The sequence below is a fragment of the Oncorhynchus tshawytscha genome, linkage group LG11, assembly GCF_018296145.1.
Source record: "Oncorhynchus tshawytscha isolate Ot180627B linkage group LG11, Otsh_v2.0, whole genome shotgun sequence".
NCBI lineage: Eukaryota > Metazoa > Chordata > Actinopteri > Salmoniformes > Salmonidae > Oncorhynchus > Oncorhynchus tshawytscha.
In genome coordinates this window covers 5140281-5165852 of record NC_056439.1, presented here as the reverse complement: position 1 = coordinate 5165852, position 25572 = coordinate 5140281, and the positions used below count along the sequence as shown (strand labels likewise).

Below are 25572 nucleotides of genomic sequence, written 5' to 3'. Positions count from 1 at the left end.
CACTGACGAGTTGCGTTTTTCTCTCACCAGGGGTGATGGTCGGATTCGCATTTATCGTCGAAGGAATGAGCGTTACACCGAGGCCTGTACTCTGGAGTGGAATCGATTTGGAGGTGGAGGGTCAGTCATAGTCATCGGACTGAGCTTGTTGTCATTGCAGGCAATCTCAACGCTGTGCTTTACAGAGAAGACATCCTCCTCCCTCATGTGGTACCCTTCCTACAGGCTCATCATGACATGACCCTCCAGCATAATAATGCCACCAGCCATACTACTCGTTCTGTGCGTGATTTCCTACAAGACAGGAATGTCAGTGTTCTGCCATGGCCAGCGAAGAGCCCGGATCTCAATCCCATTGAGCACGTCTTGGACCTGTTGGATCGGAGGGTGAGAGCTAGGGCCATTCCCCCCAGAAATATCTGGGAACTTGCAGGTGCCTTGGTGGAAGAGTGGGGTAACATCTCACAGCAAGAACTGGGAAATCTGGTGCAGTCCACGAGGAGGAGATGCACTGCAGTACTTAATGCAGCTGGTGGCCACACCAGATACTGACTGTTACTTTGATTTTGACCCTCCCTTTGTTCAGGGACACATTATTCAATTTATTTTAGTCACATGTCTATGGAACTTGTTCAGTTTATGTCTCAGATGTTGAATCTTATGTTCATACAAATATTTACACATGTTACATAATTTATTTAATGCCAACCGCCATTAAACCTCATCGAAGAAGGGCTGTGGCAAAAAAAAATGTTTTCGTGGCTAAATCATTTAACAGTGCACCAGGAGTACTTGTTAATGTGATTCCTGAAATGCAGAGCCTGTTGGAGTATTTTTTAATCCAAAATTATACTTTTGTTACATTGTTTGCTAGCTTAGCTGGTTAGCTAGCTCTGTCTCATTGACCACCACTTGTTATGAATACAAATCCCATCTGCTGTCGACATCAGTATACAATTTGAGAGCACTAGTTAGCTCCAAAAGTGGTTGTAGCTTTGACTGAATGCTGACAGTGAATTCAGAACCAGTCAGTGGCTACCTAGCTGCACTACAAACATAATTTTACCAGGTTCCCGGGAAGTGGTTGTAATGACAGTACACCAGAACATACCCAAGAGTTTCCTGATTAACCAGGGGTAGTCTGTGTTTAATTGCATTGTATTAGAAACACAGTTTGAGATCACCATGAGGGGATTTCGCCAGTGGTTGAATGGGGAATTGGGCATCCAAGGGGGGTGCGTGGCTTAGCGAAGGGTCAATTCAGTTTTATGTGTAGGCTAAAGCCTGCACAGACCTTGTGTTTATCCAAGCTGTCAGCAGCTAGCTAGCATAGCTTGGTGAGAGCTGCAGCTGGCATCTTATCTAGCTGATATTTCTCTGTCAAATTAGTTATGGCAAGGTAGCAAGAGCCAGTAAGTTTCCATCCAACCTTTTTATACGAGTAAAGTACATGTCGGATCAGAAATGTCAGGACAGGCCTGATGGAAACAGCACATTTGACGGTAAACGTTCCAAATGTGGACATAACAACATTTGGGGAAAACGCCTTTATGCACAAATATTGATATAATAACCATCATATCGAAGTAAACTTGGAGTCACACACTGATATATTGTGTGATCCTCTCACTACGACTCAGGAAACAATGCAGTTTATTAGGCTACAGATGAACCTCACAGGATGGGGAAAGTGCATGGTGATGAGCTAGATGGTCCTTTTCAATAAATATTGAGGGTCTTATTCTGGTGAGATGATGATCGATGCTTGGCTGCAATTTGACAAGTAAAAATACTTTTGCTCTTTTGTCCATAATAATCTCATGTAGGCTATACCCGTACTTCATCTGCGAGCTGTTGGCTAGATGGCATGTGCCAAGACCTGAGCGGGCACATTCTCTATATAAATCAAATCAAATCAAATTTTATTTGTCACATACACATGGTTAGCAGATGTTAATGCGAGTGTAGCGAAATGCTTGTGCTTCTAGTTCCGACAATGCAGTAATAACGAGCAAGTAATCTAACTAACAATTCCAAAAAAAACCTACTGTCATACACAGTGTAAGGGGATAAAGAATATGTACATAAGGATATATGAATGAGTGATGGTACAGAGCAGCATAGGCAAGATACAGTAGATGATATCGAGTACAGTATATACATATGAGATAAGTATGTAAACCAAGTGGCATAGTTAAAGTGGCTAGTGATACATGTATTACATAAGGATGCAGTCGATGATATAGAGTACAGTATCAACGTATGCATATGAGATGAACAATGTAGGGTAAGTAACATTATATAAGGTAGCATTGTTTAAAGTGGCTAGTGATATATTTACATCATTTCCCATCAATTCCCATGATTAAAGTGGCTGGAGTAGAGTCAGTGTCATTGACAGTGTGTTGGCAGTAGCCACTCAATGTTAGTGGTGGCTGTTTAACAGTCTGATGGCCTTTAGATAGAAGCTGTTTTTCAGTCTCTCTGTCCCAGCTTTGATGCACCTGTACTGACCTCGCCTTCTGGATGGCAGCGGGGTGAACAGGCAGTGGCTCGGGTGGTTGATGTCCTTGATGATCTTTATGGCCTTCCTGTAGCATCGGGTGGTGTAGGTGTCCTGGAGGGCAGGTAGTTTGCCCCCGGTGATGCGTTGTGCAGACCTCACTACCCTCTGGAGAGCCTTACGGTTGAGGGCGGTGCAGTTGCCATACCAGGCGGTGATACAGCCCGCCAGGATGCTCTCGATTGTGCATCTGAAGAAGTTTGTGAGTGCTTTTGGTGACAAGCCGAATTTCTTCAGCCTCCTGAGGTTGAAGAGGCGCTGCTGCGCCTTCCTCACGATGCTGTCTGTGTGAGTGGACCAATTCAGTTTGTCTGTGATGTGTATGCCGAGGAACTTAAAACTTGCTACCCTCTCCACTACTGTTCCATCGATGTGGATGGGGGGTGTTCCCTCTGCTGTTTCCTGAAGTCCACAATCATCTCCTTAGTTTTGTTGACGTTGAGTGTGAGGTTATTTTCCTGACACCACACTCCGAGGGCCCTCACCTCCTCCCTGTAGGCCGTCTAATCAAGCCTACCACTGTTGTGTCGTCCGCAAACTTGATGATTGAGTTGGAGGCGTGCATGGCCACGCAGTCGTGGGTGAACAGGGAGTACAGGAGAGGGCTCAGAACGCACCCTTGTGGGGCCCCAGTGTTGAGGATCAGCGGGGAGGAGATGTTGTTGCCTACCCTCACCACCTGGGGGCGGCCCGTCAGGAAGTCCAGTACCCAGTTGCACAGGGCGGGCCGAGACCCAGGGTCTCGAGCTTGATGACGAGCTTGGAGGGTACTATGGTGTTGAATGCCGAGCTGTAGTCGATGAACAGCATTCTCACATAGGTATTCCTCTTGTCCAGATGGGTTAGGGCAGTGTGCAGTGTGGTTGAGATTGCATCGTCTGTGGACCTATTTGGGCGGTAAGCAAATTGGAGTGGGTCAAGGGTGTCAGGTAGGGTGGAGGTGATATGGTCCTTGACTAGTCTCTCAAAGCACTTCATGATGACGGATGTGAGTGCTACGGGCGGTAGTCGTTTAGCTCAGTTACCTTAGCTTTCTTGGGAACAGGAACAATGGTGGCCCTCTTGAAGCATGTGGGAACAGCAGACTGGTATAGGGATTGATTGAATATGTCCGTAAACACACCGGCCAGCTGGTCTGCGCATGCTCTGAGGGCGCGGCTGGGGATGCCGTCTGGGCCTGCAGCCTTGCGAGGGTTAACACGTTTAAATGTCTTACTCACTTCGGCTGCAGTGAAGGAGAGACCGCATGTTTCCGTTGCAGGCCGTGTCAGTGGCACTGTATTGTCCTCAAAGCGGGCAAAAAAGTTATTTAGTCTGCCTGGGAGCAAGACATCCTGGTCCGTGACTGGGCTAAAGCAACATATTTTGTGACAGAACCATCAGTGTATCTGAAAATGCAATGGAAACCCATTTAACTTGTATTTTTTTTATTCAGTACTTGGGAATTTGTCGCCAATCTGTCACCAATTGGATGGAACCTAGCTAGTGTCCCGAATGTGTTTCATAAGACACTCGTTCTACAACACCTTGCTACAAAAGTGTCTTGCAACTTAGTTTCAACGTTTCATCGCTTCATGTAAATACATGTTACCGTGGAAATGGTATCAACTGCAAGTTTAGCTGTCCTACAACACAATATTCTATAACTGGCTAGTTTTGTGTCATCTTGTCTATCCTTATAAGCTCTGTTAGATCTTTCCGGGGACCAAATCCCAGAGCTACTAATATTCTGACAACAGTTGTAGGCTACATGTGGACATGATGATGCCGATTCATGATTAAGACTGGCTGAGAAAATCTGCCTGCTTGTCTGTCTGTCTTGTCCCGACTCCCAACACGTTCATTATTATGTGACAGCTGGAGATCGCATTTGAATATTGAAACAATGTTGCAAATGTCAGAGAGACAGACAGCAAGATTTATACAAATCTCTGCTGTTGAAAACTAAATGTTAGTCTAAAAGAAATGTGAGATAATGTCAAGACGCCTTTTTATAGTGGAGATCAAGTTTATAAATTGCCTGGCTGGGCTGATGAGACAGTGGATTGCGCAGTCAGATGGAACAGAGTAAATAGGCATTTTAATGTCATAGATTTAGCCGGTGGTAACTTGTGGAATAGACACCGGCTGGAATGCGGTTTTAACCAATCAGCATTCAGGATTAGAACCACCCGTTGTATAATTATCCCCCAAAAATCGATGTGTGTTCATGTTACAAAGACAAAACATTGTATGCTGTAAATATCATATTGGTGTACTTATAAAGACAGCATGCCTACACTTACTTAGCAAATCCCTTACAAAAAAAGATTGCAGTTTTGATACTGCAGTAAAAGTGTAGTAACTGCAGTCATATTTTGGACTGTAACTGCATTTACACTGAAAAATGTCTGGTATTTTGGATGCAGTAATTGCAGAATAACTAACTAAGTTGTGTGTAGAGTGCAACTTCAGCTATCTAACCATTACTAGAATGTCATTATATTTGTCTATTTGGCCAAATCTAAGGATATGGCTGTCAAACCACACACTGACATGCCCAGCTCTCTGGGTGAGGTTCTGTCTTCAAGTCTCCAATGGGTGATGAAGTCACTTCCATCTATGTAATGTATTACAGGTTATGGACAGGTGTAGTCAAGTGGCAGGAGGGGTGGAGTGCATGACATTCCATCTTGGATATGACCGAGTTTGCCTCAACCCATGGGTCCAACAGACAGAGTTCAATAACTACAGGATGAGGATGAGATGCAGGAGGATGGCACTCATCTCGTACCACTCTGTAGGCTACTGACCAATTCAATGCTTCCCCAAGGAAGTTTTGCATCGGTCAGTAGCCTGCAGAGTAATATGAAGGGTGCATTTACTGAACTTGTGTAGATATTCTAAACAAATTGTTTTGATATCTTTCAAGTGTAGTAGTTCCATGTAGAATAATCAATACTTCACATAATAATTTAGAAGCAGTGTTCTGCTAATATAACAATGTGCAAATATTTCACCTTCCTGTATGGTGTCCCATATAAGACAGGAGTTCCATGACATGTTTAAAGAATACACAATTGTGTTGCTGAGTGCGAGGTCTCTCCAAATTCAGACATCAGTATCAACCTGTCTTTCAGTCAGATTCCATTTCAAAAGCATCTCTTCTGCCCATCTATAGAAAAACAAGGAAGAGTTGATGAGTGACATGTATTGAAACTGTGATATTACTAAACACTTGCGATGTACTGTCTTATTAGTAATCAACTTTTGAGCTGTTTGCCAAAGCCTGATGGGCATGATCAGCTCCAGGCCCTTCTCTTCACACATTCTGGTCATAAAGGAGCCTGACTTTGGCTCCTATATCCGACCCATATCACAGAGGGAGGGAGAGAAAGACTGTCACTATACAGTCATGGAAGCCAACAGTAAATACACGGTTCAACATAGCCAATCAGAGTGCAAGCATGGCACAGACTGGTTGGCATTACTCACTCTGGCCCAGGAGTAGTCCATACAAGACACACATACACAAACGGCACTGATTACATTATCAGTGGTGGTTGGGTGAATTCCAGGACAGATAGTATTTTGACCATTGACCAGATCCAATGTGACCAACCTGATTCAAGTGTCCTCCATTACTCTGAAGCGGGACTGGTGTCTGGCCACTGCCTCAGCCTTCTGTAACAGCTCCTATTGGGGGGGGCTAGAGATCCTGGGTTCAAGTCCAGGCTCTATCGGGAGACCCATGGGGCGGCGCACAATTGGGCCAGCGTCGTCTGGGTTGTTGGAGGTTTTTGGCCAACAGGGATGTCCTTGTCCCATCGCGCACTAGCGACTCCTGTGGAGGGCTGGGCGCAGTGCATGCTGACACAGTCGCCAGGTGTACGGTGTTTCCTCCTACACATTGGTGTGGCTGTCTTCCGGGTTAAGTGGGCATTGTGTCAAGAAGCAGTGCGGCTTGGTTGGGTTGTGTTTTGGAGGATGTACGGCTCTTGACCTTAGCCTCTCCCGTGTTCGTATGGGAGTTGCAGCGATGAGACAAGACTGTAACTACCAATTGGATACCACGAAATTGGGGGTAAAAAAAATCTATATATTTTTTAAAAAATGGCTCTAACTTCATTTGAAAATATCTACAACATTTTTTACATTTCAAAAGATTAGATCAACTTACCACAAAATAATTTTGTTGAAATATCTCCAAAAGTTGTTCAGCAGGAACAGTGACAGCCAGGGAAAATGTTGGGAAAATAATTTGGTGATATCTTGCGGTCTTTATGTGAATTGCAAGGGGGTGGTCAGTTACCCCCAACTACCATTTATTGTATTTTTTTTAAAAGCATCTTATAAATTGCATACACACACCAAAAACCCTGTTGTTTTGACAAGTGGCAATAAATCACTGATATCGATTGGGGGGGGGGATCAGGTTGTACACACTGTTGAAACTAACACAGCTAAAACAAAAACTGGAGATATTTGTTAGATCCAGTGGTGACCCATCATTCATGGCAGGTGGGGCTCTGTTTTGAGCCCCACATTTTTAGCAAATAATTTGGTCTATTTTCCCCTCTTAATTTCGCCTACGGTTCTGACTTGGTGCGGCACATGTAGCCTATAACTTGTTTTAGAGAAATGTAATCATCGAAAATTGTAAGAGCTTTCATTGTCTGCTTATATGCCCCATTTATTTATCCTACAGTTCTGACTTGGTGTACACAGAGAATACTGTAAGAAAGGCCCATGTTCTGAATTATGTTGCTGTACATTTCAAAAGTGCTGAACAAATAGTTATATTGACTGCGTCCGTCCTAGCTCACTCGCTCATTAATGTCTTAATTGAAATTACGGAATGCCTTTTATCTGCTCGTCCCCTTATGCCATAGTTTGTACATCTCAATTGTCAGTAGAAACCACATTTGTTTAAGCAAGTCAGCCAAATCAGCTATGCCCCACCAAGATTTACATGCTAAAATTGCCACTGGTTACATCACTGGTTAGAGAAAAACTTGCAGAAGACAGTCAGCTACATTTTCGAGTGATGCATTTTGATTTGGGGGTCCCCAAAATGGAAAGAGAAACGCACCATTTATTTATCGATATCATTTTGAAATCAATTGCACGAGAGTGGGCAGATGAGGATGTGACATTCTCTAAAGATCGTTCACCGAGTGGATGTTTCTTTATTGTGACAAATGATAATGGAAACTGTTTTTTTTTTTAAATAAATGATTGCCAAATAATTTTGAAGGTACGTGGGGGCACGTGATGTCAACATGTAGGCCTTATTATGAAGCACCACTCCACATTTAATTCTAAATGCCTACTGCCGGCTAAATCTATTTTTCAACTATAAAAATAATGATTATTTGCAGGATCTTTGTCCTGACTTTCAAGAATTGCTGAATTGCTTTTCTGGTCGGCTGAATGCAATTTTAAACCGACCAATTATTTGCAATACAAGTTTCACCGTGGCACTTACCGCAGCGATACTTACATAAGTAAATTCTTGCATTCTATCCATGCTGGCTTTCGTGAGCTACCTGAGACATGAAAGAGATAGGTGGGAGGGAATACAGGCTATCGCCAATTTATTAATGCACAATTTGCCTAAATGGGCAATGGAAACACTTCACCCACTACATTTTTTGTCAACACTTTATTTTATAGGTATGACGTAATTTACTTCCATCCGTTTTAATTGAAACAATGGAAACGCACCCTAGCAGGCAATTGTCGCATCTATTTTCAATGTACACTTTCTAAATGTCAACAAAATATCACAGGACAAGTTCATGGAAAGAAACATTGCTAGGTTGGCTGCTAGTTAAGTGATAATTTGACTGTCTAATCCATGTACTGGTGTGTGGACAGCGACTTTTATAGAGAGACCGCTCTGAATTTTTCCTGCTATTTTCCGGTCATTTAATTAACTCTGCATTCCTGTGTCCTTTGCATCCCAGTGTGTGTGACAAAATCAATTGTCACAAAACGAAACATATTCATCTGTTTTGAGCAATCAATCGTATGTCATCTTGATGACTAAACCTTTATACTAACATCACCAATCTGAGGTAAAAAGGACGTGTAAAACATTTTATGGTGTGGAAATGCAAGCTTGTGTAAGGTTGTAACACAAACTGTCCGCATGAGGGAAATTAGCGCAATATACAAGTAATTTAAAATGGCAAAAATAATTAAAGATGTCAATTTAAAATGATGGTATATATTGCCCACTCAGAAACTATTGCAACAATGACATCTATTTCTCACTCATTTAACCATTTTGAGAGTTTGGTACCCCCTGTATATAGCCTTTTATTGTTATTTAATTAACTGTTATTTTTCTTAACTGCATTGTTGGTTAAGGGCTTGTATGTAAGTATTTCATGGTATGATCTACACCTGTTATATTCGGTGCATATGGCATATAAAATGTTATTTCATTTTGAAAAATGCTCCTAAATACAATTTAACCAGGTGCTCTAGACTAGAGCCTCCAACGCGTCTGTGCAGCAGCCTGAACGTTTGATGTCCCTAGTCGATTTTAGCTACCTACGGTATCATTCCCCTTTTATCTTTGGTATCATAGCCAGCCTGGCTCGCTAGCATTATCAAATAATTTTGTATAACCAAAAGTAGCTACTACCTAGTACCAGTTATCTACATAGCTAATTACTCACCAACACCAGTGGTTTGATAGTTGACATGCAGCAGATTTGACCGTGTCGGATGTAATCCATTCCTGGCCATATTGTTGAAATGCACTGGAAGTTTGCATCATCTTTATGTAAGGCCATTTTCACTCCTATTTGCCGTGCTTTGGACCCATATGCAGATTTGACAACAAATGTCCACTTGGCAGCTGGAGCACAGCTGGGGGGCGTGTTGTCTCTGGGCAATTGGGCATCATTGGCAAAAGTGGGCAAGTAAGTAATCCAAACCAACCCTCCAGTAAGTTGTGACGAACTCACTAACAAAACTCAGTTTTGGACGAGACTGACTTTATGACCAAAATTATCATATTTACACTTTGTAGTCAATTTTGACACTAGAATGACTGTCATATCGATGCCACATATGCCTTTTAAAAACAGAGAAGTTGGTTCTAAGCTAAGGGGTTGACCTTCAAGTGTGGGACCATGCCTTTAAATTATCAAACCATTAAAGAGTGTCAAGTAATCAAATCAACTAACATGTTTGCATATTATCAAATCAATTAATATCTTTGTATAGTACTCATTGAAATCCCTCATTGCTCAATCAGAAGATGCTCCATAGCAGGGTGCTCATATTAGATGTATTGATCCAACATCCTCTCACTCTATATCTCTTACAGTCAGTAGACATGGAGGATGGGAAGACTGATCTGCTGCTGGTAAAAGAGGAGACAATAGAAGACGGACCAGAGAGCATTGACCTGCTGAGTGGACTAAAGATGGGGGAGCAAGGTAAGGTTGACATACAGTGCATTCAGAAAGTACTCAGACTCCTTCACATTTTCCACATTTTGTTACGTTACAGCCTTATATTAAAATTGATTACATTTTTTTCATCAATCAATACACAATACCCCATAATGACAAAGCAAAAACACGTTTAGACATTTTTGCAAATGCATTAAAAATAATAAAATATCTCACATTTACGTAAGTATTCAGACCCTTTAATCTGTACTTTGTTGAAGCACCTTTGGCAGCGATTACAGTCTTCTTGGGTATGACACTAAAAGCTTGGCACACCAGTATTTGGGTAGTTTCTTCCGTTCTTCTCTGCAGATCCTCTCACGCTCTTCCAGGTTGGATGGGGAGCCTCACTGCACAGCTATTTTCAGGTCTCTCTAGAGACGTTAGATTGGGTTCAAGGCTCTGGCTGGGCCATTCAAGGACATTCAGAGACTTTTCCCGAAGCCACTCTTGCTTTGTCTTAGCTATGTGCTTAGGGTCGATGTCCTGTTTGAAGGTAAACCTTCGCCCAAGTCTGAGGTCCTGGGCACTCTGGAGCAGGTTTTGATCAAGGATCTCTGTACTTTTCTCCGTTCATTTTTCCCTCGATCCTGACTAGTCTCCCAGTCCATGCCACTGAAAAACATCCCACAGCATGATGCTGCCACCACCATGCTTCACCGTAGGGATGGTATTGGCCAGGTGATGAGCGGTGCCTAGTTTCCTCCAGACGTGACACTTGCATTCAGGCCAAATCGTTCAATCTTGGTTTCATCATACCAGAGAATCTTGTTTCTCATGGTTAGAGTCCTTTAGGTGCCTTTTGGCAAACTGCAAACGGGCTGTCATATGCTTTTTACTGAGGAATGGCTTCCGTCTGGCCACTCTACCATAAAGGCCTGATTGGAGGAGTGCAGCAGAGATGGTTGTCCTTCTGGAAGGTTCTCCCATCTCCACAGAGGAACTCTAGAGCTCTGTCAGAGTAACCATTGGGTTCTTGGTCACCTCCCTGACCAAGGCCCTTCTTCCCCGATTGCTCAGTTTGACCGGGTGGCCAACTCTAGGAAAAGTCTTGGTGGTTCCAAACTTTTTCCATTTAAGAATGATGGAGGCCACTGTGTCCTTGGAGACCTTCAATTCTGCAGACATTTTTTTGTACCCTTCCCCAGATCTGTGCCTCGACACAATCCTGTCTCGGAGCTCTATGGAGAATTCCTTTGACCTCTTGGCTTGGTTTTTGCTCTGACATGCACTGTCAACTGTGGGACCTTATATAGACAGGTGAGTGCCTTTCCAAATCATGTTCAATCAACTGAATTTACCACAGGTGGACTCCAATCAAGTTGTAGAAACATCTCAGGATGATCAATGGAAACAGGATGCACCTGAGCTCAATTTCAAGTCTCATAGCAAAGGGTCTGAATACTTATGTAAATAAGGTATTTCTGTTTTTTTAAATTTTTTATATATATACATTTGCAAGAATTGATAAACTGTTTTTGCTTTGTCATTATGGGGTATTGTATGCAGATTGATGAGGGAAAATGTTTATTTAATCAATTTTAGAATAAGGCTGTAACGTAACAAAATGTGGAAAAAGTGAAGGGGTCTGAATACTTTCCAAATGCACTGTACATTTAGCCTACATCCAGTAATAGATCTTCAATGGGAAAAGTGATACACCTGGCTTTTATTTTTTCTTAAGTTGTATTGATTTCATTTGATAAATTATCTTTAGATACAAAACACATTATAATGTATGATTTAAAAAATCTTCAAATGTAGAGTTCTCTGCCATGTTAGTAAAGTCTATTTTGTAACCTCTTCCTGCAGGTAGTTGGCTGGAGGCTAACAGAGAAGACTGGGCAGCCATCTTGGATTCCCAGAATCAGGCCGGTGCAGCCAGGGACCCGGGGGACAACATCACAGAGCAGGCCAGGACCAGAGGCAACATAGTGGAGGTCAGTGGATGGGACAGCATCCTCAACTCTGGGCTGGGGAACAACACTGTTAACCAGAAACAGACAGTCAAACACAAAACAACATCCAATCTTAGTTAGGGGTGGGCATTTGTCTGGCACGGAGGGAGAGAGAGAGAAAGTAGCCAAACCTGACTCGCGCCCGTTAGACAAACTTGTTGCTGCCATAGGTTATCTATCATACTATCTGGTAGTGCCAATCTTGACTCCATCAAATCGTTTGTAAAAAACTAGCTAAATACAGCAGTCAGCTAAGTTAGCTAAGTAGCAAGGCCAATTAAAGCTATTTTGCTACGCTCCTCATACAACTCTAGTCATATGAAACAGCCTACCTGTTGGATGATCAGTGTAGCCTACTTCTCATTTAGCCAACGTAATTCTGTAATTTTTCTTACATTTTGCATCGATTAAACATCTCCCTCTCAATGTAGCGCCGCTTTGATTGATTACAATAGCAACAAGCTACACCTGTGAAACGTGTGTAGGCTACCGGTGCGTCTTTTTTATGGGGCGCACTTATAAAAAAATATATAATAATGTAATAAATGGTCTATCCTTGTAGGCTATGTAGAAACGTCACAAAGATAATTGTATTTCATTTTAGACAAAGCCTTTTCATTGTTAAAATATACGTCCATTTTTTTTCTCTCTCAGAAATTAATACTTTCCCATGTTATCGAATATTAATGTCTGTTGATATTCAAATATTCTAATAACGTGCCCATCCCTAATATTAGTCTTCATGGCAACAGACTGGCTGAGACCAGGGCGAGGCGTAGATTTGGTCTGAGGGGACGGGGAGGTGTCTGTATGTGGCTAGAGAGAATGGACACAGACTCCGTCCTAGTTGTGATTCAGAGAGACTGATTGCGCCTCAGGTTAACACCCTAACACAGTGGTATTCAAAGTTGAGGTCACAACTGAAGTGGGGTTGCCAATATTTGTTTTTAAATGCATTTTTTTTGGTATGGGACAATATACAAACATTTTTGAGAAAGGTAATTAGAAAAATACCTTTTTAATGAGTAAATGTGTTTTTTATTTTTATTTTGATAAGACATGAAAATGTAATGATTTTGACATTATTTGTTGATGTAAAAATATACCGAAATATACCAATTTTAAGGTTGTGTCATTATATTTGGGGTGGGGTCACAAGTAATGATTGCGAAAAAAATTCCTTCAGCCTGCCGTCTATAAGATGTATCAACTGGAATATGGACCCTGCGATAACACTGACACTCCCTGACCTTCATCCTCCTCACACTCTCCCTATGTAAACCAGACCTCAGACAATGCCCGTTCCTCAACACTAAACGGCTACACAAGCTCATTGACAAATGACAGGAGAAACTGAATCAGTAAAGGTGGAGGCATAAAAAAGAAGCGCTTCTTGTGTTCGTTCTGTGAGAAAGATTTCAGTTTCCCCAAACAGGTGGAGACCCATCCGAGGATGCACACGGAAGACAAATTATTCTGCTGCCATCTGTTTCTGGACAGTTTCTCTGACTCGTCCAACCTGAAGATGCACCAGAGGGTCCACATGGGAGAAATCTTACAGCTGCCCCCAGTGTGAGAAGAGGTTCTCCCACCAGCACCAACTGAAGATGCACCTGAAGGTCCACACGGGAGAGAGGCCGTTCTCCTCTATGCACTGCGGGAAGAGGTTCTCAGAGAGGAGTTACCTCGGGATACACCAACATAAATGCACACGGCCCATGTATAGAGGGCCGTGTGTAACATGTAATGTAGTACTAGTTAGTTAGTAGTTCATTCTGTTGGTTTTGGATATAGAGCCCCACAGTGGAGTTGTCATAATACCCATAGAACCTCGTGGTCAAATAGGAAAATGGTTACAATCAATTCCACCATTCATTTTTCCTATAGGGGAGTTTAAAAACACTTACGATAAGGTCTGTATTTCATGTAGACTTACTCTGGCGTGACATTTTGATAAGCATGTGTCATGACTTGCCCTGTTGGGTGAGGATCATAGAGCCAGATCTCCCCCTCTCCCCCACCAGTTTTATGACCGTTCGTAAATACTGTGTAGAAACTCTGCCATTGAGTTTGGCAGGATTGAGGGGAAAGAAACCTCTTTGTTACAAGGAGATTTCTCCCACCAAAATGGTAACATCAAATGGTTGAATAATGAAACAATATTTCTATAATCCAAAACTGTTGGAATGGTCTGTGGGTACTTAAAGAACAATCTTGTCGAATTCATTACTAATTGGTGATGTAACTAAGGACAGTAGAACACAATTTGTGAGAAGATGTAATGTGATGTTCGCCTTCTAAATGAGAGAATTGTTTTTCATATGAAGTCTTAACCAAGTCAGTGGCCACGCCCAGGTGAGCACAGACATTACAACAAAAGGAGGGAATGCCCCTTTGTCCCCAAGTGCTTAAATAGGACTCGTGACAAAATGTACATTAGTCAAGAAAACAAGGACGGGAGTTTAAATGGCTACCACTCTATAGACCAGTTATGTGCAGTTCCAGCCTAATACGTTACAAATGGTTAAGAAATCTACAAAACTAAAGACTACACATTCACAGTCTGCAGCTGTATATGTAAAATAGTCTAAGAAACTTGACAGGAGACGAGAGGAGAACATTTCCCTATCGAACGACCATTGGTAAGTCTGACGTACCCATTATAACAAACACTTCAAGAACAAAGCGAACAAGCTACAACTACAAAGGACATGGTGACCTCTGGTGGACAATCAGAGACTTACACAACCAGAGACTTGGTCGACTGACTCTCCAGAAAATGGACCGGCGATTTCAACAGGGAGACAACAAAGCCATACAATCGTAAATATGTATATTGCAATTCTTTTCGAATCAATCAATCAATCAATCAAATGTATTTATAAAGCCCTTTTTACATCAGCCAATGTCACAAAGTGCTATACAGAAACCCAGCCTAAAACTCCAAACAGCAAGCAATGCAGATGAAGAAGCACGGTGGCTAGAAAAAACTCCAGAGAAAGGCAGGAACCTAGGAAGAAACCTAGAGAAGAACAATGTTCTGAGGGGTGGCCAGTCCTCTTCTGGCTGTGCCGGGTGGAGATTATAACAGTACATGCCCAAGATGTTCAAACGTTCATAGATGACCAGCAGGGTCAAATAATAATAATCACAGTGGTTGTAGAGGGTGCAACAGGTCAGCACCTCAGGAGTAAATGTCAATTGGCCGATCATTCGGAGTTAGAGACAGCAGGTGCGGTAGAGAGAGAGAGTCGAAAACAGCAGGTCTGGGACAAGGTAGCACATCCGGTGAACAGGTCAGGGTTCCATAGCCGCAGGCAGAACAGTTGAAACTGGAGCAGCAGCAGGTGGAATGGGGACAGCAAGGAGTCATCAGGCCAGGTAGTCCTGAGGCATGGTTCTAGGGCTTAGGTCCTCCGAGAGAAGAGAGAGAGAAAGAGAGAGAGTTAGAGGGAGCATTCTTAAATTCACATAGGACACCGAATAAGACAGGAGAAATACTCCAGATATAACAGGCTGATCCTAGCCCCCCGACACATAAACTACTGCAGTATAAATACTGGAGGCTGAGACAGGAAGGGTCGGGAGACACTGTGGCCCCGTCCGACGACACCCCCGGACAGGGCCAAACAGGCAGGATATAACCCCACACTACTAGAGGTATATCTTCAAACCACCAACTTACTACCCTGAGATAAGGCTGAGTATAACCCACGAAGATCTCCCCCACGGCACAAACCCGAGGGGGGCGCCAACCCGGACAGGAAGATAACATCAGTGACTCAACCCACTCAAGTGACGCACCTCTCCTAGGGACTGCATGGAAGAGCACCAGTAAACCAGTGACTCAGGCCCTGTAATAGGGTTAGAGGCAGAACATCCCAGTGGAAAGAGGGGAACCGGCCAGGCAGAAACAGCAAGGGTGGTTCGTCGCTCCAGTGCCTTTCCGTTCACCTTCACACCCCTGGGCCAGACTACACTCAATCATAGGACCCACTGAAGAGATGAGTCTTCAATAAAGACGTAAAGGTTGAGACGGAGTCTGCGTCTCTCACATGGATAGGCAGACCATTCCATAAAAATGAAGCTCTATAAGAGAAAGCCCTGCCTCCAGCTGTTTGCTTAGAAATTCTAGGGACAATAAGGAGGCCTGCATCTTGTGAGCATAGCGTACGTGTAGGTATGTACGGCAGGACCAAATCGGAAAGATAGGTAGGAGCAAGCCCATGTAATGCTTTGTAGGTTAGCAGTAAAACCTTGAAATCAGCCATTGCCTTAACAGGAAGCCAGTGTAGAGAGGCTAGCACTGGAGTAATATGATCACATTTTTTGGTTCTAGTCAAGATTCTAGCAGCTGTGTTTAGCACTAACTGAGGTTTATGTTGTGCTTTATCCGGGTAGCCGGAAAGTAGAGCATTGCAGTAGTCTAACCTAGAAGTGACAAAAACATGGATACATTTATCTGCATCATTTTTGGACAGAAAGTTTCTGCAATGTTACATCGATGGAAAAAAAGCTGTCCTTAAACAGTCTTGATATGTTCGTCAAAAGAGAGATCAGGGTCCAGAGTAACACCGAGGTCCTTCACAGTTTTATTTAAGACAACTGTACAACCATCAAAGTTAATTTTCAGATCCAACAGAAGATCTCTTTGTTTCTTGGGACCTAGATGTAGCATCTCAGTTTTGTCCGAGTTTAAAAGTAAAAATGTGCCGCCATCCACTTCCTTATGTATTAAACACAGGCTTCCAGGGTGGGCAATTTTGGGCCTTCACCATGTTTCATTGAAATGTACAGCTGTGTATCGTCCGCATAGCAGTGAAAGTTAACAGTATGTTTCCGAATGACATCACCAAGAGGTAAAATATATAGTGAAAACAATAGTGGTCCTAATATGTAACCTTGAGGAGCACTGAAATTTACAGTTGATTTGTCAGAGGACAAACCATCCACAGAGACCAACTGATATCTTTCCAACAGATAAGCTTTAAACCCAGCCAGAACTTGGTCTGACGCCATTAAAAGGTAATTTACCACCGTCACGGGTGCAGTCTCAGTGCTATGATGGTTCTAAAACCAGACATTTTGTATACATTGTTTATCTTCAGGAAGGCAGTGAGTTGCTGTGCAACAGCTTTTTCAAAGAAAATTGAGAGGAATGGAAGATTCGATATAGGCCGACTTATTTAAACAAATATTTTCTGGGTCAAGGTTTTGCTTTTTGAAGAGAGGCTTTATTAATGCCACTTTTAGTGAGTTTGGTTCACATTCGGTGGATAGGGAGGCGTTTATTATGTTCAATGATCAATTAGACTTTTAAAATTATGAACTTATGAAAATATTCCATAAAAAATCTGCCGTTTCCAGCTACAATAGTCATTAACAACATTAACAATGTCTACACTATAATTTCTGATCAATTTGATTTATTTTAATGGACAAAAATGTTGCTTTTCTTTCAAAAACAAGGACATTTCTAAGTGACCCCAAACTTTTGAACGGTAGTGTATATCTTTAAGAGTTCATTCGGAAAACGGTAACTCGTTAAAGAAACTTTTTCCAGGGTGCCCCATGATTGCTTGTGAGTTAATTGTTACAGGATTAATTTAATCATCATAATAATTAAACATAGTTAATCGATTTGATAAAACAATCGTCATAACATTAATGACACATGTAAATATTTGCATGTAGTAGAGAACTGGACGAGGTGAACTGAGGAAACCTTGGTGTGGTGTGATGGTGTCTGTAAAATTGCTTTACTGATGAAAAGTGACAACCTTTGATGCTGGTGTTTTATAATGAGGAAATGATAGTAACTTAATGTTTACTTGACATAAAGTAGTCAAGCTGTGTGTAATGTAATGTTCAACCTTTTCCAAAGTATTCTAAAATTCATTTTATCAAAGCGAGGGTATCAGATTTACAGAAGATATAGTGTTACCATAGTTGGAAGTTATTCTGCCTGACACACGTATCGTTTTGTGCAATAAAAGTACTGTTCTTCACATTATGTGAGTGTATGACCATTTTGTTGAAATGAAATACATTTACTTTATACTGACTTTTTGTATCATTGCAAGGGCTGAATTTCCCTTATCCCAGTCGAACCAAAACATACTTCATTCTTGAATCAACACATTTGGATTAAAAAAAATATTAAACACAAATGGCTCCAGATTGTTAGGTACATGAATCACAGTGTTAGAGATGGGCTTGACTGTGGTTAACATTTTATAATGTAATGTTTTGTGTGTACAGCAAACAGTTTCTTATATAAACCTTTATTCTCTTCTGTACAATTTGTGTTTACAGTCTGCAGTCCACGAGGACCTGCTGATATCCGGTGTTGCTGGCGGGAGAGACTGGACCTCTGAGGCGGCCAGTCACAAACCTTGGCTCCGGATCAGGACCCTGGATCAGGAGCCGTCACTTTTCCATTCCGAGTCAGAAACAGAACCGAACAATGAGGGACAGAGACTCCACCACAACCACCACACAGAACACAACCAGTGGACAGCTGGACTAAACAACCTCAGTCCTGGTGGTCATCAGATAGACAGAGGCTCCAGTCATGGATCCAGTCTGCAGCCCAGACCATTCTCTTCACAGTCTCAGTGCAGGGATGAAGCAGGGCCTGGGGCTGATAGAGATAGACCCTCCTGTTCCTATGATACAAACACCTCAGTATCCATGATGAACAGAGCAGGTCACCCTGGGCTTCAGCCTTCACAGAGATTGGTGGGAGACCCCCCCGGTGAGAGTCTAACAGGAGGTCTGTCTTCTCCTTCAGGATCTTGTCTAATGCCTGGCGAATGGGTTGCCAGAGGGCCTGGACCTGGGTCTAGCCTTCCTCAATTACCTCATGGTTACCCCACCAATACAGACAGGGTCAGGATGGGCATCCATCACAAGAGGTACCTAGCCTATAACACAGCACACAACAACAACACCCAAACAACAATGGCTAGAGGTCAAGGAGGGAGCTTAAAGACTAACCACCTGAGGGTGGTGGCTCCTGCTTCTGCCTCGTCTGGTGTCATTGGGTCACAACGTGGGAGGCCATGTATTAGGACGGACGCCGACAAGCCGTACACCTGTCCGACATGTGGGAAGCGCTTCGCTAGGGCAGACTATTTGAGGGAGCACCAGGCCGTTCACACCAAGGACAAGCCCTTCAAGTGCAAACTATGTTACAAGAGCTTCTCCTTCCTGACTAACCTTATCAGACACAGGAGTGTCCACAACCGGGAGAAATTGTAGCAGTGTGGCTCGAGATGTACACATGGGGTATCTGGGAACTATTCTTAAGTTGACATATAGTTGTGAAGTGTTTTGGGGTAAGAGGCTAATTAACCGCATACCCTTCATTAACCCTTTGTTAACTTGTCATTTGAAACAGGCTTGTAAATACAGTGAACTGCTGAGCTAGAGACAGTGAACCTGGGCTAGAACAAGGACAGTTTATTTACCTTACTGAGTTGATATAGATGGAATAAAGTCATTCTAATATTTTCTACTGTATTCTTGCTGTATTCACACTGTTCTTTCTAAACACGGCTGCCCTCCACTTGATAGATACTGACATTGGGAGATTTGATGTGCAATGTAATAAACAGTACCATAATTCAAAGAGCAGCATGCATACCTTTTTCATTTAAGCTCACCCGTTCAGCTATGATGCCAACCAATAAGATAAGGTCTCTTTATTGTAGAACAATTTCCACGTTTGTGTTTATTGTTGTTATTTAGACATTAAAGTCCTGGAACTCAAAATATGCCAAATTTAACTGCACACCATCACATACTTACTGCAGTAGTCTTTAATTTGCATTGGAGACAGGACTTGGTTGATAGATGTTATCTGGATAACCCTAGCTAGCTGCTAATTTTAGCTAATGTGGCTATCTGTATGGTTTTTCACACTCAAATAGCCTCCATCATGGAGGTGCTAGCGAATGCAGCCGTGGCAGACATCTGTAAACTCGTAGACGACGACTATGCAATGTTTCGTTTGGAAATAACTCAAAGCCAGAAAGAAAACAGGGCATTGTGAAGGAATCTACAGCTACTGGAAACTAAAAATGCCACGGGATCGAGCAGAGAGGACAACGTGAGAGCGTAGTGTTTAAGATCCTCAACAGATACAGAGGCATGTCAAGAGGTACAAATAGCAGAAGGCAGAGGCTGCGTGGCCTGTCGCCGTGCATATATAGCTCAGTGCCTGTCGCCTTGTTCACCTTTGCACGTGTTCAGATTCGTTATCGAGAATTGGGTCTTGGTCAGTTTTTGGATAGTATGCAATAATTCCCCTGATTACTTAGCTAGCACAAAGGCACAATATCATATTCTAACCAGATGCTTGATTAATGCACTTCTTATTATTTAGTCAATAAAAACAATGTGATGCGTGGAACATAATAAATCGATCAATAAATAGTATAGAAGTTATGAGAAATGTTACCTTACATCCTTGCCAATTCTAGACAGCATCAATGGTATGGAATATCTGTTGACACAATAGTATACCGTTGAGCATTGACAGTAGCTAAACTAACCACCCCTTTTCCTTCTATCACTCTCTCAGGTGAAGGAGATCTCACTGGAGGCCACAGGAGCTTTGTGAAGCCAGTGCGACACAATCACTGTTAATCACTGTTGTCAAGCTGGAGAGGTCAAGGACCCGACTCAGCATCACAGAGGTCAGTGGAACACTGAGCGCCGTCCTCAAGTCAGAGACAGACACCAAGACTTTAACAGGGCTGGGGCGACTGAGCTGTCCTCCTTTCCCCATTTAAAGTATTTACTTTATGGTAACCTGAGCCCGAGGACTGTCCTGTCCAATCGGGTCACAGGTGATGCGTTACAGAGTGGCAATGATCAGGTCCTGTTCATATGCTAGAGAGATGATACCTGGTGAACGGGCCTGTGGGATTAGATACACAGACTAATCCAATGAGATACCGTAGTAGTGTACGGTATAGAAAAAGTATATATATATGTAGATATCACCTTTATTTAACCAGGTAGGCCAGTTGAGAACAAGTCCTCATTTACAACTGCAACCTGGCCAAGATAAAGCAAAGCATTGCGACAAAAACAACACAGAATTACACATAAACAAACGTACAGTCAATAGAAAAGAAAAATCGAAAAATATATGTACAGTGTGTGCAAATGTAGAAGAGTAGGGAGGTAAGGCAATAAATAAGCCACAGAGGTGAAATAATTACAATTTAGCATTAATACTAGAGTGATAGATGTGCAGATGATGTATACTCTGGTATTCTCTGAAGGGCGCCTAGATAAGAAAGGGGATGCCCTTTTTGTGTGTCTATTCTTGTCTTTGAGGCTGCATAGCTGGCTACCTACTATCTTGAAACTCACTGACAACTTTTTTCACTTACTTTACCAGCCTGTTATGGTTTGTGACCCTGTGTTACCCAGCACAGTGAGGGGCAAGAAGCAGGAGTGGACTGGGTCAGGCAGGAGTGGTTCTGAGCCAGGAGGCTAGTTGGTCCTGGCAGCAAGAAAGAAAGAAGAACATGAAGATACATCCAACGTACTGTATGGTGCAGTGGGACATACTTAAGAGGACTTCAGTTTGTGCTTAACAATCCAATCTAATGTTATTTTGTGCATATCCCCACAATATGTGATAAGGTTTACAGAAAAAAAGTATACTGTTTTTGTTTTAAAGTAAGGTGATCTCTTTATGTCATAATTACTTTAAGACTAACTATCCTTGTTAGCTCATTGAATAGCATCTGAACCTATGTTGAAGTGTATTTAATTTACTGCCAATCTGGATATGCCTTGTTTGACACTCTTTCTGCATATGAATGAGGGAGTTTGATTAAGATGAACCAGCGTGCACCAGGATATGGCTCATGTTTTGAACGGGCGAAAGCGGTGCGAGAGGAAAGCCCTGCTCAAATAGAACCGTAATCTGCGCCACCAGGTCACATTGCCAACAAGGCAGCATGGTGCATTGTTCAGGAACATACAACATACATTTTCCATAAATAAATACTTTTCTGACTGGTTTAATAAGGCAGATAAAGTATGTATGCGTTTCGAACACTTTGCATGTGTTGTAATCATTATTCCACGTGCTTAGCATACGTTTGAGATGACTTCGCCATGTCACCCTGTTCACGCCCAGGAGGCAGCCCGGTTTCACAACGAATACAATCACTTTTCACCTGGTAAATCTCCGCCTTCCTGGGCACCTGTGCCAGCTTAATCAAATCCCCTCATTGGGACTTAAAATCGGATCCTGGGGTCCGGCAAAATTAAGGCAGTTATACAATCATTACAATACATTCATTACAGAATTCCCAACACACTAAGTGTGTGCCCTCAGGCCCATACTCCACTACCACATATCTACAATGCAAAATCTATGTGTGTGTATAGTGGTTATGTTATCATGTGTGTGTATGCATGCGTCTGTGCCTATGTTTGTTTTACTTCACAGTCCCCGCTATTCCATAAGGTGTATTTTTACCTGCTTTTTAAATCTGATTCTACCGCTTGCATCAGTTACCTGATGTGGAATAGAGTTCCATGTAGTGATGGCTCTATGTAGTACTGTGCGCCTCCCATAGTCTGTTCTGGACTTGGGGATTGTGAAGAGACCTCTGGTGGCATGTCTTGTGGGCTATGCATGGGTGTCTGAGCTGTGTGCGAGTATTTTAAACAGACAGCTCAGTCCCTTCAGCTTGTCAACACCTCTTACAAAAACAAGTAATGAGGAGGTCAATCTCTCTTCCTCTTTGAGCCAGGAGAGATTGAAACGCATGTCATTAATGTTAACTCTCCGTGTACTTTTAAGGGCCAGCTGTGATGCCCTGTTCTGAGGACCTGCCTTGTAGATAGTGTTGTTAAGAAGGCAGAGCTGTGTGTTATTATGGAAAGACTTCTCCCCATCTTAGCTACTGTTGTATCAATATGTTTTGACCATGACAGTTTACAATCCAGGGTTACTCCAAGCAGTTTAGTCACAACTTGCTCAATGTCCACATTATTCATTACGAGATGTAGTTGAGGTTTAGGGTTTAGTGAATGATTTGTCCCAAATACAATGCTTTTAGTTTTGGAAATATTTAGGACTAACTTATTCCTTGCCACCCATTCCGAAACTAACTGCAGCTCTTTGTTAAGTGTTGCAGTCATTTCAGTCGCTGTAGTAGTTGACGTGTATAGTGTTGAGTCATCCGCATACATAGACACACTAACCTTACTCAAAGCTAGTGGCATGTCGTTAGTAAAGATAAAGTTTAGATGGGCCATATAACCGTGTTTCTTCTCCAGAAAATCTGCAATCCAAATTAACCTATCCCAGCCACCATCTTTTTTGGGGAAGCCCAATTGGTTCTGAATTCAGGCATTTCAAATGTGTTGTTATGCTCAGACTTCACGATGTAAGGACTAAGGCAGGGGTGTCAAACTCAATTCCTGGAGGGGCGAGTGTCAGTTTATTAGCATCCTTCACTCATGCTGCCAAACATACCCTTGTAAAACTGACCATCCTACCAATCCTCGACTTCGGCGATGTAATTTACAAAATAGACTCCAATACCCTACTCAACAAATTGGATGCAGTCTATCACAGTGCCATCCGTTTTTTCACCAAAGCCCCATATACTACCCACCATTGCGACCTATACGCTCTCGTTGGCTGGCCCTCGCTTCATACTCGTCGCCAAACCCACTGGCTCCATGTCATCTACAAGACCCTGCTAGGTAAAGTCCCCCCTTATCTCAGCTCGCTGGTCACCATAGCATCACCCACCTGTAGCACGCGCTCCAGCAGGTATATCTCTCTGGTCACCCCCAAAACCAATTCATTCTTTGGCCACCTCTCCTTCCAGTTCTCTGCTGCCAATGACTGGAACGAACTACAAAAATCTCTGAAACTGGAAACACTTATCTCCCTCACTATCTTTAAGCACCAGCTGTCAGAGCAGCTCACAGATTACTGCACCTGTACATAGCCCACCTATAATTTAGCCCAAACAACTACCTCTTTCCCTACTGTATTTATTTGATTTATTTTGCTCCTTTGCACATTCTTCCACTGCAAATCTACCATTCCAGTGTTTTACTTGCTATATTGTATTTACTTTGCCACCATGGCCTTTTTTTGCCTTTACCTCCCATATCTCACCTAATTTGCTCACATCGTATATAGACTTGTTTCTACTGTATTATTGACTGTATGTTTGTTTTACTCCATGTGTAACTCTGTCGTTGTATGTGTCGAACTGCTTTGCTTTATCTTGGCCAGGTCGCAATTGTAAATGAGAACTTGTTCTCAACTTGCCTACCTGGTTAAATAAAGGTGAAATAATAAATAAATAAAATTAGTTTGGAACGTTCACCTGGTTTTCTAGGTCTTAATTGAACATAAATTCAAAGGTAATAACCCAGTAGACACGCAGCTCTCCTGGAATTGAGTTTAACACTCCTGGACAAAGGTGTTGGACTGACTGCTCCAGGGAGTCCCAGCCTGGGTACCCATCAAATGTTCTTTTGTAGGATATTATGCAGTTATACTGTAGATAGAATTATGTTAGACTGATGATATGCAGACATTATAAATTACCAGTAGGGTGGATTTCACCAGAATGTCATCTTGGGGGAACATCACATCAAGGACAAAGAACACCTTATCCAGGTTTGCCAGCCTGGGGTGAGCACCACCCAAGATGGCTCTAGGTCTGGTGAGTCCTGTCTGGTGTGTCCTATCCATGATCTATGAATGCAGACACAGAGAATGTGGCTGCAGAGCATAAATACAGTCATTGCAGGCACCTTCCTGATGCCAATTAATCATTTTATTTGACAAAAAATAACTTTACATCATTCACACTATGAAAATAGATACTTGATAAGAATAGGCTATCCAATATCATAGCTTAGGCTACGTTTTATTGCATAATGTGACTTTTTTAGGGAAGGTGAGAGACAAATATAAAACTACTTTCTTTGTTTCTTTGTTCTCTGGCATGGTCTGCCAGCAGTTTGCCACCTGGATCTTGACTGGGGATTTTGCCTCCCTCTCCCTTGTCACTGCCTTGGGTGTGGGCAAGGCACTGCATTTTCTGAGGTGGAAGAGATCGGTAGTTGACACCTGAGGTGGTTGATCTCTTCTTCCAATGGGCTAGTCTCCAATTGGCATTGATAGATAGTTTGTCCAATGTGCAGACTTTTTAAAGGGGCAATCAGCAGATCCTACATACATTTTTTGACTTATAAATTAATTATATGTATCCACTGATTCTTGAATAATATAAATTATAAATGCCTCATGAGCTTAGTTCAATTGTCACACCCCATCAGAACCCAAAATACAAGCTTGTTTAACGCCAATGTTTGTAAACAAAGAAAATATCACCTCATAACATGGTTAAAACTGTGGATGGGTGGTCCTTGCATCCATAGCTCTGTCTATGAATTTGAGTGTTTACATTTCTCCAGGCCCATCTCTCAGCTTTTCACTGTACCAGGGGCGGGGAAACCGCATTGTTATTGTTTCTACTGCTGATTGCCATATCTTAGAATGATGGAAACATACATTTGAAAGTGGCATTAA

General features: G+C 42.4%; 1 protein-coding gene and 1 long non-coding RNA gene across 3 annotated transcripts in view; one reads left to right on the top strand and one right to left on the bottom strand.

Annotated features, from left to right (window-relative positions):
• LOC112232170 (zinc finger and SCAN domain-containing protein 21) overlaps positions 1 to 25572 on the top strand; it is a 98690-nt gene that overhangs the window by 18972 nt on the left and 54146 nt on the right. The window contains exons 5-7 of one of the 2 annotated variants that reach the window (XM_042330458.1): positions 9888 to 9999; positions 11827 to 11954; positions 18288 to 19489. In XM_042330458.1, the coding sequence (XP_042186392.1) occupies positions 9888 to 9999; positions 11827 to 11954; positions 18288 to 19235 (1188 nt within the window). In that variant the 3' untranslated portion in view covers positions 19236 to 19489. Of the gene's footprint in view, positions 1 to 9887; positions 10000 to 11826; positions 11955 to 18287; positions 19490 to 25572 lie in introns of those variants that run through there. The other variant, XM_042330459.1, reaches the window with a different exon arrangement.
• On the bottom strand, positions 20436 to 24753 carry LOC121847814. The gene is made up of 3 exons (XR_006084678.1): positions 24583 to 24753; positions 21380 to 21492; positions 20436 to 20481 (listed from the first exon to the last, which is right to left on the bottom strand). It is a non-coding gene; the product is annotated as an uncharacterized LOC121847814 (long non-coding RNA).